At 50.7% G+C, this 20,078-nt stretch overlaps 1 protein-coding gene across 1 annotated transcript in view; it reads right to left on the bottom strand.

Annotated features, from left to right (window-relative positions):
* Nucleotides 1–20,078, bottom strand: part of ATP2B2 (ATPase plasma membrane Ca2+ transporting 2) — a 199,500-nt gene that overhangs the window by 54,885 nt on the left and 124,537 nt on the right. The window contains exons 6-12 of the mRNA XM_023749426.1: nucleotides 15,261–15,386; nucleotides 13,609–13,641; nucleotides 12,411–12,470; nucleotides 7,486–7,527; nucleotides 6,514–6,672; nucleotides 3,321–3,535; nucleotides 218–460 (exon numbers count right to left, since the gene is read on the bottom strand). Coding sequence (XP_023605194.1) covers nucleotides 218–460; nucleotides 3,321–3,535; nucleotides 6,514–6,672; nucleotides 7,486–7,527; nucleotides 12,411–12,470; nucleotides 13,609–13,641; nucleotides 15,261–15,386 — 878 coding nt within the window. The remainder of the gene's footprint in view (nucleotides 1–217; nucleotides 461–3,320; nucleotides 3,536–6,513; nucleotides 6,673–7,485; nucleotides 7,528–12,410; nucleotides 12,471–13,608; nucleotides 13,642–15,260; nucleotides 15,387–20,078) is intronic.

Here is a 20,078-nt window from a genome sequence, read left to right as displayed (position 1 = left end):
CATGTACTCACAACTGCAAACTTCCTTTTGCCCCACCCTGTATTTTTGGTCATACAAACATAAAAACAAAGTCAAAGAGAATCAAGTCACTTACTATCTGATCACCTGAAAATACATCAGCAGGATTAAAAAAATATGAAACATGGTGCTGAACCTGCCCAGTACCTCTGCATCCCCCATGGAGATGGCTCTCTGTAGTGGAGACTATACCACTTACCAGAATCTTGGTGGTGTAGGCGCTGTTGATGGCGATGGCATTGACCAGCAGCTCCATGGTCTTGGCATTGATGGAGCTGGGGTCCGGGATCTCCTTATAGTGGACATCACCAAGGTAGGCCTGCACTACCGTCATGCGATTGGTGGTCAGCGTGCCTGTCTTGTCTGAGCAGATGGCCGTGGCATTGCCCATGGTCTCACAGGCATCCAGGTGGCGTACCAGGTTGTTGTCCTTCATCATTTTCTGGGGGAGGGGCATGTGAGAGGGTGACAGTGAGAAGAGGGAAATGGGGTGCCGGGGGCACTGGGTGAACATGTAGTAAAAGAGGAAGGGCTGTCATAGTCTGTCCCTTTGCTTTTGCACATGCAAAGGATCATGGTTTCTACATTCTCTGACACCTGGGCTCCTTTGTGTGCACCACCCTTTCCTCCCTTTTATTAGCTGAGCCATTTAAAAGAATTGATTGCCCTGGCCAGTCTGGCTCAGTTGGTTGGAGCGTCCTCTCATACATTGAAAGGTTGTGTGTTTGATTCCTAGTCAAGGCAGCCAATTGATGTTTCACTCTCACATTGATGTATGTTTCTCTTCATCCTTCCCTCCCTCTCTCTCCCCTCCCTCCCTCCCCTCTTTTCCTAGCTCTCTAAAATCAATAAAAGCATGTCCTTGGGTGAGGATTAAAAAAATAAGTTGATTAATTGATTCTATTAATTTTGATTACAGAAGTAATCTACATTCTTTATGGAAAAATAAGGATAAATTAAGATTGGGTCCCTCTCTGATTACTTCAAATATTTTTCTTTTACACCCTAATATAACTATTTTTTATTCATTATGAATTTTCTCAAATGTATCATCTTTCACTGGTGCCTGGTTTTCACTGTCACTTTCGTTTCACCAAAAGTAAATACATTTGGGGGATATATGTGTTTATAGACATAGGACAATATCTGGAAAAATATAAAAATATTAATGTCATTATCTTTGGGTGGTAGACCTATAGGAGATTTTTATTGTCTTTTAAAAAAATCTATAGATTTTATTTTTTCTATAAGAAATACACGCTGTAGTTCTGATGTTATAAGAATCCGTGAAACCTGGGAGGATTCTTGGCAATTGAAGAAGACACGGCAGAGTGACGTGACCAGGCGCACACACCTAGTGAGGGTTCGAGCTGGGATCAGAGCCTAGCTCTGTTTAACCTCCGAGCTGGATCATTCCATCTCTACTCACTGAGGAAGGTCTGTCTGCTGGGCTTAAAAATGCCTAGGCCTGTGCTGTCCAATACATCGGCAAGCCCAGCCCAAATTCCAGCTCATGTGGCTACTGAGCACTGGGAATGCGGCTGGTCTGAAATGTGCTGTAAGTCTAAAATACATATATAATTTTGAACACTTATTGTGAAAAAAGTAAAATATATCTCAAGTAATAACTCATTATATTGATTACATGTTGGTTTGATAATAATTTGGACATATGGAGTTAAGTAAATTATGTTATTCAAATTAATTTTGCCCGTTTCTTTAAAAATTTTCTTTTTAACGTGGCTACTCGGAAATTTAAAATCACACCTGCGGCTTACACTAGATCTCTCTTAGACAGCGCTGATCTAAGTGGTCATCTCTTTTCTTTTGAGGTAAGTCTAGGGGGGTAAGTCCAGGCTCAGAGGGGGAGAGTATGCTTTTCCTGGGTTGGGGTGCTGTCCTAAGTCTATCAAGCGACTGTATAAGTAACATTATCTAAGACGGCTAAAGGCACCAGGTGCCAGAGATACAAACTGCAGAAGGTGCGGTGGCCTAAAAACGTCTGTGCATAATTCCCCCAAAGCAACTCCATAGGACTTTCAAGGAGACCCCGCCCCTTCCACCCGAGCTCAGCTGGCTCCTGTGAGGGTCCTGACTCCTGGCTGTGTGAGCACCTTCATCTCCAGGACCCTGGCCCTTGAGCATCGTGTTGTGACCTGTTTGGGCTCTGGTTTGTGGGATGGAGTTTCTCCGAGAGCCCGAAAACAGGGAGGCGATAAGGGCCGTATCCTTTACACCGCGCTGCCACTTTCTGGCACCTGCCTAGAGATCTCTTTTCTGTATGAAATTACATCGGCGAGCCCAGCCCAAATTCCAGCTTGGAAACTGACGCTCGCCGTGCCCTCCGGCGGCTCTGCCAATGTCTCAGAGCGAATGCCTTACTTATCAACACGCTCAGGCCTCCACCCTCGCAGGGTCACCCTGGCATCGGGGCCCTGGGAAAGGGGAGTGCAGCCCTGGGCCCGCAGCGTGAAAAGGAGAGAGGATGAGCGCAGGGTGTGAGGACCTGGGGTGAGCCAGGCTGGAGGTGCCCTCCGGAGGGCTGGGCGTGCAGTGCCCATGGGGATACTAGCCCGCTCAGTTCAGCACTCAGGCTGTGAAGATGGCCATAGGCCTGGGGGCAGGGGTGGTGGGGCTGTGCCATCAGGGCAGCATTTAGGAAGGCTCACCAGCGGTCGGCACGCAAGGGCCCACCTGCCCTCATTGAACTGCTTTTAAAACCTTATATTTTCAGCCCAACTCCCGAGAGGAGGGGCCTTTCCTAAAGTCAGACGTCCTTTTGGTTTTAGTCTTATTTCTTTCAAACTGTAGGAAATGACCACTGAGATCAGTAGTCATGTACGCACTAAGGCTGTGGTGGGGCCTGTGCCTGTGACAGCCGGACTTCTGCCACCATTTGGTGGGTGTGATGGATTTGGGCCTGCACAGTGATGTCTGCATTTTATTTTTTGTTTAAAGTTGCATTGATTGTCAATGTTTAAAAATAAGGAGAGTTTATAGTAAGTCCAGATTTCTGGCTTCTCTTGGAAAAAAAAAAGGTAAAGATCTGGCAACAGTGGGCCTGTGTCCCCACAAGGTGACACTGGCTGGGCTGAATAACGGTTGTCCCTTTAGCTAGGGTGTGGCTCTCTAGTTTGCCACAGGCCTCTGAAGGCAGGTGAGTTTGGGTTCCCATTTACATCTTCTCTGTGAGCTTCCCATGTGTCCATTCCCTTCTTCTTAGCTCTTCTCTCAACCCCAGCGATGGCCCCTGGGCACCCCACAGACCCCCCAGCTGGCTGGTCCTACTTCCCACAGCTCACCTTCACAGAGTAGGCCAGCGAGATGGTGACGGCTAGAGGGAGCCCCTCGGGCACGGCCACCACCAGCACCGTCACACCAATGATGAAGAACTTGACGAAGTACTGCACGTAGACGGGCGTGCACTCGGGCAGCCATGGCTTCTTGTTGACCACGAAGGTGTCCACGGTGAAGTACAGCACCAGGATGATCACCGTGATGGCCGACATCACCAGGCCTGCAACACGGGGTGGGAGGGACCTGCTCAGGGGCAGTCCTGGGGGTCGGGGGCCCTGGGAAGTGAGCGGTGGACCGCACCCTTGGCCAAAAGGGCTCTGGGGTCAGGCCAAGCCTAGCTCACATCCCAGCTCTGCCACCTACTTGCTTTGCAGCCTGGGGCAAGTCCTCGACCCTCACAGAGCCTCAGTTGCTCCTCTATACAATGGGGATGCATATTTATTTCACATGGTTTTGTAAGGATCAAATGTGATCACTGCATGTAAAGTGCCTAGGACAGGGCCCAACACATAGTAGGTGCTCAAGAAATGTGTGCTGAGTGACCACGTGATAAATCGAACTGCTTGGATGGTGCTCTCACACAATAATGATGTGCAGTCAGTGCCATGTATTGACTCATTCATTCAGGCACTAGGGACACGGCAGTAGAGCAGACAGAGTCCCTGTCCTTGGGAAGCTGACAGTCTAGAGGTGAAGGCAGACGGGAAACAAACACGAACAAGACAATTCAGAGATGGATAATGCTGTGGAGAAGACTCCAGATGACATGCTAGATCCTGACAGGGGCCGAAGATAAGAAAACAACCTAACTGCCCATTGACGGATGAAGAGCAGGGAAATGTGGTGCATACCTACGATGGAATATTAGTCAGCCTTGAAAAGAAGGAAATCCTGCCGTTTGTGACAACATGGATGGACCTGGAGGACATGCTGCTGAGTGAAATAAGGCAGACAGAGGAGGACGTGCATGAGGAACCTAAAACAGGCAAACTCCTCGCAGCAGAGAACAGAAGGGTGGCTGCCAGGGGCTGCGGGGAGAGGGGAAGCAGGGGTTGTTTTTCAGGGGGTATACAGTTTCAGTTATGCAAGAGGAGTGCGTTCTAGAGCTCTGCTGTACGACATGGTGCCTGTAGTGACAATGTGGCATTGTACACTTCAAAACTGGTTAAGAGGATAGATTAGTTAAGTGCTTTTACCCCCAAACCAACCCCCACGTCCCCCCAAAACTCCCAAACTAGAAAAGACCACAAGGAAATGTTTGGAGATGGTGGATATATTTAATATCTTGATTGTGGTGATGGTCTCACAGGTGTTTGCATATGTCCAAACTCATCAAGATGTACACATTAAATGTGTGTTATTTTTTATGTATAAATTATATCTCAATATAGCTAAAAAAGAGTGACAAGGGCAGGGAGGGAGAGGCTACTTAAGCTAGGGTGGCCAGAGAAGACTTCCTGGAGGAGGTGATAGATGAGCAGACAGGTGAACGATGAGAAGGAGCAGTCAGGTGAGGACCTGGGTGAAGAGAGTTCCTGACAGAGGAAACAGTAGAAAACTGAGGGGATGTGACTTGCCCAAGGCCACAGCCAGGGAGGCAGGGTAGGATTAGCAAATGCAGGTGGCTGCCTGCTGGGATCCCCTGCGATCCCTTTTGCCATTTCTGTGCTTTAGCTGCTGTGCAGGTGCCTCTGCCAGAGGAGAATTGCTCTTGGGTGTTGGAGTCTCCTTCTCAGGAAGTGCCTGGGAATGCACTTCACTCCAACTGGATGACCAATACCCAAGGGCTGATTGGGGGGTCCAACACCACCTACTCCTTGCTACAAAGTGGAGCAGACCCTGCAGAGGTCCTCTGCTCCAGCGTTCCCCATGGAGCAGGTGGAGACTGGGATTTCCCCCCCGCCCCGAAACTTCAGCTGTATCTGGCTTCTTCCTTGGCCCTATCTCGTCCTTTACTTTTTACAGGTCTCACCTGTGTGCACCCCTTCCCCAAGCCCACCCATCTTCAGCTCTGCTTTCAGGGGATTTAACACAAGAGAGAAGCAGAGGTGAGATGCAAACCCAAAAGTGCTTGACTCTGAACTCCATCCTTGGCAGGGCCAAGGAGGGGAGGGAGATGAGGGAGGACTTTGAAAGCCACAATGTTCTCCCCGCTTTGCCCCGCCCCGCAGTGCCATGTTTCCTGGGAGTCTTCTCCATGGTGGGGATGGAGGAAATCTCTGTGCCCATTGTTCCCCACCCCCTCCAGCTGCAGGGCCTCAGAGCCTGCTCTATCCCTGTCTGACAGTCGCCAGGGGCGGGAAGCCAAGCTCCCAGCAGCCCGGAGCTGTCACCAGGACCCCGAATTTAAATATAGACAGCCAAGCCTGTAATTTGCCTCCCTTCTCCACACTGCTGTGCCTATAATTAGAGCAGGGAGACAGCCATGGAGGAGCAAGCAGCCAGGTGGGGAGGCCTTGGTGTTTGCCACATCCTTACCCACAAGGGGAGTCCAAGGCCATGTCAGATGGGCAGGGCTCACCTTGCAGCTGGGCTCGGCTTCCTGGGCCAGAGGGGCTGTCACCAGCTTTCACCTGCAGCTACCAACTCAGCTGGGAAGCCCAGCTTGTTGTGCTGGGGATCCTGGCACTGCTCCCAACCTCTTCAATCTTTCCTGTGCACTGAAGCTGGGGTGCTCATTATAGAGTCCAAAATGCATCCCTGCCATCCCCTGATCAAACCTCTTCCATGGCTACCACTGCCCTCAGGATAACGCCTGCAAACTCCAGGCCCTGCAGGACCCGCCCCCTCTCTAGTCACCACCCTCGCCAAGTGCTAAAAACTCTGTGCATAATCTCCTTTAATCCTCATAGCGACCAGTGAAGTAGGGACCACTGGGCATCCCAATTTCACAGACCAGGAGGCAGGAGTTCAGAGCTAGGGGAAGTTACTTGCCTAAGTTCTCACAACCTTAGCTGGACAAGAACACAGGCCATGTGCCCCACAACTCAGGCTTTCAGCTTCACTCTTCTCTCTAAGTGCTAACTGAGCACCTACTGTGTAAGGACACAGATTGGTTGCTGTGATGGAGAAGGGTGTGTCTCAGGGACCATCTCATGCAATCCACCACTTTACAGATGAGGCAACTGAGGCCCAGATTGGGGCAGGGCCCTGCCTGGGGTCCTACTGTGTGTCCCCCCTCGCATCCTGCTCACTCACCCGCCTTGCCGATCTGCACAGCCAGCTTGGTGAGCTTGCCCTGGAGCACCGACTTCTCCTTCTTGTGCATGTTGGCCTTCTTCTTGTCGTCAGCATCACCGCCCTCGGCACTCTTGAGGGGCTGCATCTCCATGGCGGCGGCCCCATCCTGCTGTTTGGCTGCAGGTGGCAGAGCACACATGTGTACACACAGACACGTACAGACACACAGACATGCACACACACAGGTCAGCTTGCAGGGTGGGGATGCTGGCCCCCACCCTGCCTGCCTGGGGGAGTGTGGTGAGATACCCACTTCCCTGCCTGGGCCCCTGCATGGCCGGCACAGAAGCCCTGAGATGGGGGTGGTGTCCTGTCTCTTCCAGCCAGAGACACTGCAACCAGGGCCACAGCCTGCCTGGGGCCTGAAATCCAGGACACAGCAGGGAGTGACAAGGCTCTACCCTAGACTCCCAGCAGGAGTGGGTTGGAGGCTCCTCTGGGCCTTCTCCCAATGACCTGTTGGTTTTTCCCACATTCAAACAAGACATAGGCTTGGGCTTTACCCAGTGGTCCTTAGGCCATGTTGTTGGGATATTAAGTAATCACCAGACAGCAGGGACAAAAAAGGAGACTTAAAAGGTAAAAGAGAGTGTGCCCATCCATGGGTGCCAAGCCCTCTCCTCATTCAGATCAGGACTAACTAGTGGCCTGAGGTCTTACTCCTTATCCCCTAAGGATCTCAAACAACCAGCTTCAAGTTTTCAGCTAAACGGGCAGCACAGCTCAAAGGCCGGGAGAAGCTGGCTTGCAGGTGTCCCATCCTCACCAGGTGATGTCTCCATTTGGCCTGGTGCCACGTGAATCATGGCTATACCCCCCAAAGACGTCAGGCACCCATAGTTGCAGCTGCATCTGCCTCTGGCGTAGGCCTCAGAACCGGTGGGGAGGGGCCGCAGGGACCACAGGACCCGGTTAATACAAAAGGGTTACCTTTGCTCTGGCTGGTGTCCACAGTGCCATCCTGCATTTTACCTACACGACAAAGAATTTTAACAGACAACAGAGAACAGACAACACACATCGGTCATCACAAAGATGCCACAGGGCCACGGACATTCATGTCACAGATGGAGGAAGGGCCAAGCCGACTCCATCCCTCCACACAGGATACTGGGGATGCCTCAGAGACAAGAACAAAGCTGCCAGCGCATTGGCTGCAGGTCTGTCTTGATTCTCTGGGGGCGTGGAGAGAGTGTTTCTGTGGGAATTATTTTGGCCCTAGGCATCTTACAGGTTAAAGGACAGTCTTGAGGGTAAAAGGGACCAGGGTTGGCTTGCAGGAAGCAGAGGAGTGAGAGTTCTCAGTTACCCATGAGTAATTTGCTTGGTGCTTTTTGTGGGCTGAGAGGAGGCAAAGGAAAATGAGAGAGAGAGAAAGAAAGAGAGAGAGAGAGAGAAAGAGAGAGAGAGAGAGACTGACTAGAATGGGATATGGGGAAGAGTTTGGTTAATGTGTTCCTTGGTTCCTGGCTCCAGAAGAAATAATACTATTTTCTCCTTTTCCTTCTGAAGGGGTGTGAAACCACGGCATGGACAACCCCATGCCCAGCTTGACAGAGAGTGACCCATGCAAAGGGTGGGCTCTGAGGTACCCCAAGTGTGTCCAGGGGCCTTGGTGGGACTACCCCAGCTCCCAGGGGAAGCTGCCAACTTCCTTTCTGTTTGGATGTGTGCTCTTCATTCTGAGGTTGACCAGCTCAGACAACGTTAGATAGAAAAAGTCGGGTTGGTGGGCTCCCATGGGTGCCCCACCCCTGGCCCTGAATACCAGGGTCTGATGTTGCCTAGTGCTGGAGAAAGGCTGAGTCTAGAGCTTCCCACCCCTTAATCAGGGCTGCCTGGGAGGCCCTGTCCACAGCCAGAGGTGTAGGCTGTGTTGGCAGGTGGGAGAAACCGGAGGCTCCTATCTGGTGGCTGAGACACCTGCCTTCACCTGTTGGCACTGCGGAGAGGAACACCCTCTCCCCCAGGCCTGCCCACTAAGCTCGCCCAGAACTTTGCATGCAGACCTCACCACCTCTGGAGGAGTCTATGGAGGTCAGCTACCCCAGGACATTTGCTGCAAAGGTGAGTCCCACAGCTCACGTTCAGGAAGAACCCACCATGTGCCAGGCGCATACATGACCTCCATGATGTCATCTAGTCCTCACCACATCTCTACAAGGACGCCCTATACTTATACCCACTTACAGATGAGAAACTGAGGCCTGCCCGAGTCTCAGTGGGTAAATGGAGAGCTGGCTCCAAAGTGTGTGCATGTTTCCACCCAATCGGGGAGAACACAGCACCTCTCAGCCCTCTGAGCCCAGGGGAGGGGCACTGAGGTGGCACTGGGGGACTGGGCTCCCGAAGCCCCTGTTGGACACCAACTTGCCGTGTGGCGTTCCTCTCCCAGCCTCTGCTTCTACCTCTGTAAAATGGGGGTGCAAGGTTCACCCCTCCCCCCCGGAACCTAAAAGGGCCTGAGTAACAATCACTGGCCCATTCAGCCTTTTGCAGTGTGCAAGTGTCATCTCCCGTCAGTCTCCCTGACACCTTGCAAGGCGGGCTTTTCTCGCTCATTTTACAGATGAGGAAACTGAGACCAGGGAAGGTTTAGAGGCAGTCCTCAAATAGAACATCCTGGGCTATGTTATTAGTTCCATCAACAGTGTCATCACCATCACCACACCCCACTGTAGGGACTTGGGGGGAGGGACAGTGGCCTTCACGGACCTCAACCCCACTCCCCCTCTTTCCACTGCCTCTCACAGCAAAGGCTCAGTGGCCCAGCTGGGATCAAAGAGAAAGGCCCCGTTGCTCTATTGTAAAATTCTTTCTACAAAATTAAGAAACAAAATAAGAAAAAGGCCTTTTAAGAGCAAACAGAAATGAACTACACAATTATTTTTATTTTAAAACATAACTTTATGAACTGGGCACCAGAGGACTCCGCTTCAGTAGTTGCTTTTAGATGGCACAAAGGGGCCTTTATTTGTATTGCATATTATCAGGGGCAATAGCCCATGCATGTGCCCATTAACTAAGCTAGCAATTTCCTCTTTTATTTCCACAGTGACCACGTGGCCAGAAATATAATCAGCAATGCATATGCTTGAGGAAGGGAGTTGTGTTCTGGGTGTGCTCTGGTGCAGATGGCCTGGTTTCTCAGAAGCAAAGGACTTACTGGGGTTCTCCTCAGCTAAACAGGGACTTGCCTGGCCCTGAACTGTGGCGGGAGAGCCAGCTCTGGCCCCATGTGGGATGGATTGTGTTTCAGGGGTGCTGGGATGTAGGACAGGACCCAAGATAGGAACTGGGTGGAGACTAGGAGGCCCCTCTGCATCCGATGCCAGATGCAGCTTTGCCAAATGGGTCTGTTCTCTTCAAGTATCATCGGGGACATGGGTGTGAAAAGCATGGATGTGGAGGATTCATGGAGAGGTTGACCTGACTCTCTGGGGAGACAGACCACTAATGAGGAGACCTCTTCCCAGCTTCTCCATTTCTTTCTCTGTGAAAGGCAACAATTTCAAAGTGCCCTGTAAATGTCTGGAGTTAAGAGTAATGTATTATTAATCACGATTATAAGAGATGTATTAAACAGTGATTACATTTATAATCATAAAAAATAAAAGAATAATGGCAGTCATAAGCCTCCAAGATGAATGGTGCCCAACCATCTTTCAGTTGGGATGGGGTTTGGGAGAGTAAAGGCAGGGGGAATACTGCCACTGTTTTGTTTTCTATCTCTAATTTGTTTTCTATCCTGATTTGGCTCAGAGGAGGGAGGGAGAAGGGACAGTAATTCTCTCACTCACCACGCCTCAGCCCTGCACCTCTCAACCTCTATGGACTCTCTCATAGCCTGGAGAGCTTGACAGGACGCAGATTTTCATTCTGTAGGTCTGGGGTGGGGCCTAAGATTATGCATTTCTAACAAGCTTCTAGGAGATGTCCAGCCTTCTGTTCCTCTGATCGCATTTTAATGGCTTAGAGCACTGTTTCCCAAAGTATATTATGCAGGCATAACAATCCCACAGATTCAGTCAGAAAATGTCCTCCAGCCAAATCAGACTGGGAACTCCTGCATGGCTCTGTAACTCGCCACTACACACCAGCATACTGAAGGCAGTGAGGAGTCCTGCCACCAGGGAAGACACTAGTTCTATCCAGAGGTTCTTAAACATCTTTGACCACAGGATCTTTTTCTTGAGGGGAAAGATCTCTTAATATCTTTGTGAAGTTTCAAGACACACTCCATCGGGAAATTCTGGATCAAGCAGAGTAACACGCACTTTAGAGCCAGCCAGGCCTGGGTTCAAATCCCAACTATGTTACTTTCTAGGTCTGTGACCTTGGGCTAGGGTCTTGATCTCCTTGAGCCTCAGTTTCCTCATCTTTAAAGTGGGATAATAAACTCTGTATCATAGGGTTGTCATGAGGATTAAATAAGATGGCAAGCATAAAATGCTTGCAGAGTGCCTTGTTGGCGGAGAAATGTCAGTTCCCCATCTTTCCTGCAGTTTTTCTTGGGGTACTTGGAGTTTCTGCTATAGTTTGGAAGTGAAGGTGCCCTTTTTTAGGAACCGGCCAGCCCAGATGCAGGCTCATTACCCTGGGGGAGGCAGGATGCCACATCCTGTTTCCTTCCCTCCTAGGCTTTGGGTTTGCCTACGTTTCTCTCTGTCATCCCTCACCACCCCTCCCTGACGAATGACACCTCCCACAACCCAAGCTGTCTTCCATTCTCCTCCTGCTCCTGAAATAGACCCACACCCAAATTAGTCCTTCTTGGCAAGACGCTGCTTGCAGAAGTGTCTTGCCCAGCCCCTGACATCTATGAAGTGCTTCCATTTTTGGTCTGGGGCAAGATGAGGTGGGACAAGATCTCCATGTTTTCCAGGAGTGGTGAGGAGTAAACGATACAATGGATGAGAAACCCACAGCCAAGTGCCTGGTATGCAGCGATGCTGGGGCACTGGCTTCATGACTGAGCCCTAACAGCTCTCAGCAGTTCAGAAACAGCCTGGGCGACTCTCTTGCTACCTAATTTGGGAACAAGGAACTTGTCTGAGTAATAGAAGCTTCACCGCTCTGAAGATGAGAGGGTAGAGACATAAAAAATCTAAAGGCTTGGAGGCAAGTGCATGGAACTCCTCCCTGCCTGTGTGCGAGGAGATAAGATGCAGACCAGCTACAGTGGCAGCTCCCTCCCCGAGGGGGCCAGTCAGAATGCACAGACCCAGGACAAATGCTCCAGCACAGGCAACAGCAAGAAACACCAGTCCACATCTGAGGGACAGACCAGGCCTGAGCCCAAGCAAACCCCTTGCCCATTCGCTCCATGAAAGAGAAGAGGAAGAAATGTCTACTGGTGGCTCAGCCATGCTATGGGGTGGGGCCAAAGAGCTGAAACTGGGCCTGGGTCCCCCAGCCTCGAGGTAATTTTAGAGTTGAGGACTGGAGCCTTCACTGAGGACCCAGACGCCAGCTTCAGCCCAGGTCCTGACCCCAGGCTTTCTTCCCAAAGCGGGGGCCAGGAACGTACTTAGGAGAGGGCCACGCAGGTGGGACATTGCTTCTTGGGGCCAAATCTGAAGCCAAAGTCATGTTCCTCTTCAAGGCTCCACTGGGGGTCAAAGGCCCCACAGGAGCCAGTGCCATTTTGGTGCCGCAAGGGGGCGCGGAGCTGATTCCCGGTGGTGGCTTCTCTCTTAAGCGCCTGCCCCATGTGAGAGGACGACTGTCCCAGAGCTGTCCATGCACATCCAAGATCTGTGCGGTCCAGAATAGGGAGAGGCCAGCCCAAAGTTGGGGGTGGAGGAGAAGACGCCCATCCACCCGAGACCGAGAGCTTGCCACGGGAGACGTACCATTGACTAGGCTGGCATTTGCACTATCTGCAGCATTTGAACCTGCCGCACCATCGGCCGCTGCGGGGGTGGGAGGGATGGAAAATGCAGTGTGTCACAATGGAGAAAAGCAACAATGCAGAACAGCAACAACAATAAAGACATGAACCAACTTGTGGCAAGTAACATGACTATAGTTTTCAAAGAAAATCTCCGTTGGAGATCAAGAAACTCAAATTCAGGGGTGGGGGTGAAATGTTCTCATAGAGATGCCACAGAAGTCAGGGGGGGAAAAACTCAGGCATGGAGGGTCATTGAAATAAAACATGGAATATGATCAATGTGGTTAGGCGGGATGGCACTGTTCTGTGGTGAGGTCTAGACGGATGCACCCAGTTGGCCCAACCAATCAGGTAGGGATCCCCGTTAGAGAGAGTTCTATGAGGAGAGGGGTTCTGGCTTCCCATCAGAGGGGCCAATGGCACTGAGTCAATTCAAGACATTCAACAACTGGTGCACTGTGGCCCTGGCCATTCCGAATGGGTATTGCTATGATCACCATCCCTTGTTCTAGCAAAACATCTGTTGAGGGCTGTGACTTAGCAGGATTCACGTCCTTAGCTCAGGTCACCACCCATGGCCACCTCCTCCTTCCTAATCAGCAGTCCCCATCATTTAAAAAGGGAAATCAAACATGTCACATTCTGTTTGAAGGTCCTAGCGAGTTTCCCTTAATTTAGAAATTAAAAGATGATACAAGATGGTCAAATTCACTCATGTTGTTTTTTTCTTGGGGTGGGGGAACAGGTTCTGTGGGAAGGAGAGGGAAGAGACTGCTGGGTGAAGTGAACACACCGTGGGTCAGGGGAAGCCAGCCAGGCTCTGTGGGGATATGCAGGGGAGCAGGATTGTGGGGGGTCCCATGGTGACGGGCCCCTGAATGTATGTGTGTGGGGCTGAGGCCCAGGTGGAGACATTGGCGGTGCCATTGGCATTGGCCCACAGGATGATGCACTGGAGGACCAAGTAGGTAGAATGAGGTGCTGGCTTGTCCTGTGGGACTGCCATCACCTGGGGGCACAGCTGAGGGTCTGGCAGTGCCCCTGCAGTCAGGGAGCCTCCTCCAGCTGTGTGCTGGTGTCTAGGGCCCAGGCTCAGTGGTCAAAGGCTGCTGCTATTTCTAAAAGCCCCATCTACCCTGAAGGGTGTCTTACTGTACCTGGTAGCTGAAGGCCATCCCCCTTCTTCACACCTGTGTGATGATTTTTGAGACATATTAATGAAGGAGAAGCACACAGCCTCATCTGTGTACACACACACACACACACACACACACACACACACACCCTGGCGTGACCAAGGTCATCTGGACATGGGGACTCACAGTTATCAGGCTTTAAGCAATGTCCCTGATGGAGATGATGGGATGGCAGTGCTGAGGGCCCCAGCCCTAGCAGTGCTGCTCACGAGGATGTAAGGGGCAAGTCTGTCCCCATCTTCCTCTGCCATGTTGCCTCCACTTCCCACCTCTTCCCTCTACACTGATGCCCTCATTTCGTTGGAGTGTAAGTAAATGTTGAGTGAGAGACTCTGTCCTGTGCTTTGGGGCAGGAGAGGCCTGTCCTCCTACTGGCATTTTAAAAAACACAGGTGTGGCCTGTAGGAGCTTCTGCCCTTAACCCAGGCCCCAGTGAGGCCAAGGAATCGTCAAAGGTTGCTGTATCCTGTCCAACTGCCCACATCTACCCAACTGCCTGTAACCTGGGGCCACAGCAGGCCAGCTTCTATGTCATTGCATGGACACTGTTCTGACATGCTCTGGGCCTCTTGGCCAGGACTTTGTTCTCAGTTTCAACTTCAGCTCTCCTTTTGCTCTGCAGATATGGATTTCACAGATCACACCTTAGTTCCATTATCCCTACTGGTGAGGAAGCCATAATCTTAAGGGAACCCCACTAGGAAATGGGTTTCACCCTTGGGGACAAGTAACTTTTGATTGTGACCCAGGCTCTGTGCCTGGTTGACCTTTGAGAACTGGAGGTAGCAGGGCTGCCCCTAAAACCCAAGGACAGGTCACCTGCTATCATCTCCTTCTCTTGGACTTCAGAAAGTCTGGGTGTTGGGGACCCTCCTCTGGAGCTTGGGGAAGGAGACAAGACAAAAGACTAAAGATGTGAGAGGGAGCTGTTCTGACCAAGTGTGAGTGTTGGGTGAGGAGCCGGCCATGCCAGGGCTAGAGGCCTGGGCTCTTATGTCTTCTAAGCATTCCTCTTCTCCTCTGAGAGGCACCTGTAGCCCAGGCTGCTAGCCTGGTGCTCTGAGGAGGGCCCAGGGAAGAAGGACTCTTGTTTTCAGGGGGAGGAGGAACCAGAACCCAGGTGATGTGACAGGGGCATCTGAGAGGGGCTCATAGTAGTTGGCTTGGAACCACCTTCCCTAGAAGCTTCTCTGCCCATATCTGGGGAGAATCTATGATGAATGGGTTTGCCACTCTGCTCAGTGGAGTTGAGAAGAGTGGAGAAATATTCCCAGGTAGGGATTTCTACTTGATGAGAGGGGTGCAGATGGGACCAAGTTACACCTCAGGCTGGAGACTCAACAAATGCTCAGCATCCTTGGCCTGGCCCAGTGGTGGAGAAGGAGGGGCTTCTATGACATGACTGGACAAGACAGAGACTGGGACAAGACCCTGGAGATGGAACAGACAGAGCCCTCCTGGCATGAGCAGGGCCTTGAGGATGCAGGATGTGGCTGTTGGCACAGGGCATGGACATAAAAGGCACTCAATAACTATTTTGTGGAGTGAATGATTCAACAAAAAAAAGTGGCCTTAAGAGCTCCTCTCCTGGTCCACAAGGGGGTTGGGCTTACCTTTCTTGTCTTTCTTCTCTTCCTCCTCACCACCGGCTCCCAGCAAGGTAAAGATAATGCCAGTCTGAGAGTTCACACCCACAGCGGTCACCACCATCCGTCCAGAGCCCTCCATCACATGGGTCCCTGGAGAAGGGAATGGAAGCCAAGTTACCATTGCACAAACCAAGTCCCCTCCCCAAAAGAGTGGAAGGAATTCCATCCAGAATCTGCTGGCAATTTGCCTGCTGAGGTCCAAGGGTACTGCCCATAGTCAAGGTTCAAACTATGAACCTCTTAGGATGATTTCACTTTGGGACAGCACTGTGATGGGCTTGGTGCCCAGACACTGTTATACCTCAGTTCTTAGGCCTCCAGACAGCTCAGGCCTACCACCTGCCACGCTCTCTTGGAGATTCCCTCCTGCCTCTATCTCTCTTTCGCTTCTCCTCCCTCAACCTTACAGGCCAAGCAGGGACCACTCTCTTTTTTTTCTTATTGATTTATCTAGAATGAGACCTCATTTTGCTTAATTCTATAACCAGCAAAGAAATGCCAACTAAGACCTTTACAGGACTGCTTAAAGTGGACACCACCCTCTCTTTAAAGATCTGGTAAAAGAATTCAGGGCTCTGTAAAATTGGGTGAAAATAATGACATCTTTAGTTTTACAAACATCTAGCTGAAATGTAGCATTTCCTCCCATTATGAATGTAGGCAACAAACCCCAACACCATCATACATGTTACAAGAATCACAGGTTTTTTTCATATCGCTTGGCAGCTGTTGCAGATATCATGATACTCACCCTTATTTTACAAATAAGGCAGTTATTAAACTGACTGCTGATCTTGTTATGCAGTGTGCTAATGAAGAAACCCATGCATCACTATACCACACATTTTATTACTTTAACTACTTCAATCTCACTGTCTTCCTTTGTCACCCAAAATATTTTGCTTTATGCATTTCAAAGTATAATTCCGAGTGGGGGTGGCACATGATGTCACCAGACTTCCTCAGGAGTCCGTGGTGCAAGAAAAGTTAAGAACCTCTTTCCTGGAATTTTAGATTTTTTAAACTGGGTTTCAAAGGGCCCTGGAATTTTTTCAGAGGGCAGCAAGAACAGCTGTTGGGGAGGGGTGAGAGGCCTTTGGTCAGAGTGTCTCCATTTTCATTTATCTTTGGGGTTTCTGTGTCAGCTTTTGTTTGACTGGAGTGTCTTGTTGCTAGTGTAAGGCAGGCCCCTCCACTGTACAGGTCAGGGAATAACTTGTCCAAGACCACTTAGGAAGTCTCCTGCAGAATGAGGATAAAATGCAAAGGTAAACCCCCTGCAAGAGTGGTATATCTATATAATAAAATATTATTCAGTCTTAAAAGGGAAGGGAGTTCTGACACATGCTACCACATGGATCAGCCTAGAGGACACAATTCTAAATGAAATACGCCAGTCACAGAAAGACAAATACTGTTTGATTCCATTTACATGAGGCCCCTGGGGTAGTCAGATTCAGACGTAGGATGCTGGTTGCTGGGGGCATGGGGAGATAGTGTTTAATGTGGACAATTTCAGTTTTACAAGATGAAAAGAGTTTTGGAGATGGATGGTGGTGATGGCTGCACAACAATATGAATGCACTAGGAAGTCATGGAACTGTACACGCACAAATTGTTAAAATGGCCAATTTTATGTTATGTGTATTTTACCACGATCAAAAAATTGGAAAAGTATGGGGGGGGGAAGGGAAAAGGAAACGACTGAAGCTGTGGCCTCGCTGAGGAAACAAGGTGACCCTAGCGAAGGCACTGGGACCCGGTACAGGAAATGAACAGCAGCTACAACAGCCCAGGCCTGATATCCGGAGGCTGCTGGCCCTTTATCCTCAGTGGCGTTGGAAACACACAGCTACTGGGTCCTGCAGCTTTCTCAGAACAGATGGGCCACTCACAAATAGAGAGTTGGCACCTGCAACTGACTGGGCTGGAGTGGTGTCACCTGCAGAGGCTCAGGACACACCTGGGGAGGCCCCCTCAGTCCTGCCAGTGGCCACTCTCTTTGGTAAAGAATAGTCAGGTGCCCATTTTTTTTCCTGATTTTAATTTTTACCACTCTGGGTAGAACGCTCTCTACAATGCAGCACATACTTCTTTCTTCAATAGAGAAGTCAGAATGCCGTCCTGGCCAGGAGCAGTCTTGGGCCGTCCTCAGGCTGCACAGTAAGAACTATGTTGAGTTTGCAAGACAGTGTTTGAGGGGCCCGATGACCATGGATGCTGACCCCCAACACTACACAGCCCTGATGACTTGCTTCTTGAATCCAGTTCTGCTTTTTAGAGTTTTTCCTTCTTTCCTCTCAAGATTGATTGCCTCATCTCCCCATTATCAGGGTAACTTGTCTCTAACAGCCTTCTCCTTGTTTTCCAATTTGCTTCAAATTTGAAGTCTAAGTCAACAAATTGATTAGAATTGTATCTAAAATAAGTGTCAAGAAGTTCTGAGTCAGGACTGGAAGTACTTCCCTTAAAGCAAGGAAATCTATTTCTACTTTCCAAGATGTTTCACCCACTCCTTCCCTTTCCTCCCAGGATCTGAACAATCGTGAGATTGTGAGTGTATCTGTGTGCATGTGCGTATGTGTGTGCATGTGTGTGGTGTTCTAGCCTTGGCTTCCAGAATCTCAGGATCTTAAAGTGCAGACAAACACACTCCACGAAGTTCCTTTAAGGCAGGGAAAAGTCAGTTTGTCCATCCATGAGTTGGTAAACTAAGTCATGAGATTCCCAGGGGGGCATGAAACCTGGCAATCTGTAACAGAACCCAGATCCTCAGATGTGAGCTCTTCTGCTGGCTCCTTGCCCATTCCAGGACAGAAGGACAGTGCTTTTTTGGGCAGGGAACAGTGAGGACTACAGAATGAGCTTGGACACTGCTTCTAGGCCAACCATCCCAGGCCTGGTGTCTTTCTCTCACAGGCAGACCCTGCAACCTAACTAGCCCCTAAGAAGCACAAACAGGGAGAACCAGGGCCCAGTCACGGGTCCCTGGATAATATGATGACTTGTTGCTAAAATGCTTTGTGGTGCACCAGTTCAGCTTGTGTGTGGGCTGTCAGGAGGGGTTGTTAAATGCCAGCAGTGTTAGACAGATAAGGAAACTGAGGCCCAGAGAGGTCATGTGGGGGTGGGGTCATTGTAGATCTTTAAAGGTGAGGGAGGAACACACTTCATGCATTCAGAGTGCAGACAGCACTGCCAGTACCAGCACTACCTTCTGGAGGACACCTGCTCTGTGCAGGCAGTGTGCTAAGCCCCTCACAGCAGTCATTTCTGAGTCCTCACACTGACCCTCAGTTTATGGAGGAGGAAGCTGGCTTGCCCAGGGTCACAGCTGGTGAGGGGCAGAGCCAGGCTTTGAACTTTCCTGTCTGAAGTGGATAGAGACTATCTTCTTTGTCATCTGTCCCTCCCGGAAACAAGGTCTTCGCACCCTAGTCTCAAACACATTTGTGAAAGTCTGTTTTGCCTGGGTGGCAATGGAAATACTGCTCCCCACCTCCCCAGCTCTAGGTGGGATGGAAAAAGACACAGGGGGCCAATTTCCACCCAAGATAATCAGACCCCAAAATCACCTTCTAATCTAATCACTCCCATCACTGCAGGGAGCTGGCGGCTTTGCACTGGGAGGCAGGGAGGAGGGAAGGAGGAGGAAGCCAGGGAGGTGACCTCTGGCCATAACTCAGGGGACAACATGAAGGCACAGCCCCCTGCCCAGCCTCAGATGAGCCCCAGGTGGTCCTCCAGGCTTCAGCAGATGGGACATCAACCTCTCCTTCTGGCCCTCCCTTGTTCTGTGCTCCAGCTTCAGCTCTGACCACTGTCCCCCAGCTCAGACACCCTGCAAAATGCCCTAAAGTCCAAATTTGGTCAGTACCCCCTCTGTCAGACCCTGGCCTTCTTCTGGCCCTTGACCACTGATTCCTGCCCCGTGGCCTCTGCCTTGGGAGTGTGAATAGCTCACTGGGCCTTGTGTCCAGTCCCCCACCCCCTTTGCTCACACAGTTACTGAATGCCCTTCCCCTACTTCTCATCCAAAGCTTCCTCCCCTCGGTTCCTTCTCTTCTACCAGGATCTCTCTCCTACAAGGACCTCAGGGCTTTGCTGCTCCTTCTGCCAGAGGAAGAATTGAGTGTACCAGGTCACTCCCCCTACACTGTCCCACCCCAGCTCCAGGATCCTCTACAGAGGGCAATGCTTAACCCCAAAGCCTGTGGCTGTAATGGCAGAACCACAGGCATTCAAATAAAAGGTTGGATGACTAAATCTCTCAAAGGAAAACTGCAGGGTCTTTGGGTAGGGGCCAAGGTGAGAACCCTTTGGGTGTGGGGGCCCCGCAGGGCCTTGCACCAAGACTTCACTGTCCGTGGTCTCTTGGGCACTATCCTGTAGCTCCCACCTCATCGAAGCTCCCATGGAGCCCTTCGGGATATATAAGCATGGTGGGGGTGGGTGAAGTGAGCCCTGGGCTAAGGAGTAGGGGACCTGGGAACCAGACTGGTGTTTGCTTCTGATTTGCTGTGTGGCCTGAGGCCAGCCCTCTCCTCTCTTTGTTCTCTGAAAAATGGGGAGGCCTGGCTTAGGTCTCACCTCTCAGTGATGAAGTCTGGGCCCCCTGGTCCCTGGAGACTAGGGCTATTCCTGGCCGGGGTAGGGCAGCCTCCATTAAAAGGCTACATCTTGGAAAGTTTGGATCTCAGTTAAGATGGGGCCATCAGAGGCTTGTGTGGATAGATGACCAAACGTGAAGCCTCCTGCCAGGCCACACGTTTCATCTGATGG

Source organism: Myotis lucifugus, unplaced genomic scaffold (genome assembly GCF_000147115.1).
Source record: "Myotis lucifugus unplaced genomic scaffold, Myoluc2.0 scaffold_8, whole genome shotgun sequence".
Taxonomy (NCBI): Eukaryota; Metazoa; Chordata; class Mammalia; order Chiroptera; family Vespertilionidae; genus Myotis; species Myotis lucifugus.
Note: the sequence above shows the minus strand (reverse complement) of the source record. Positions and strands in the feature narration are given on the sequence as shown.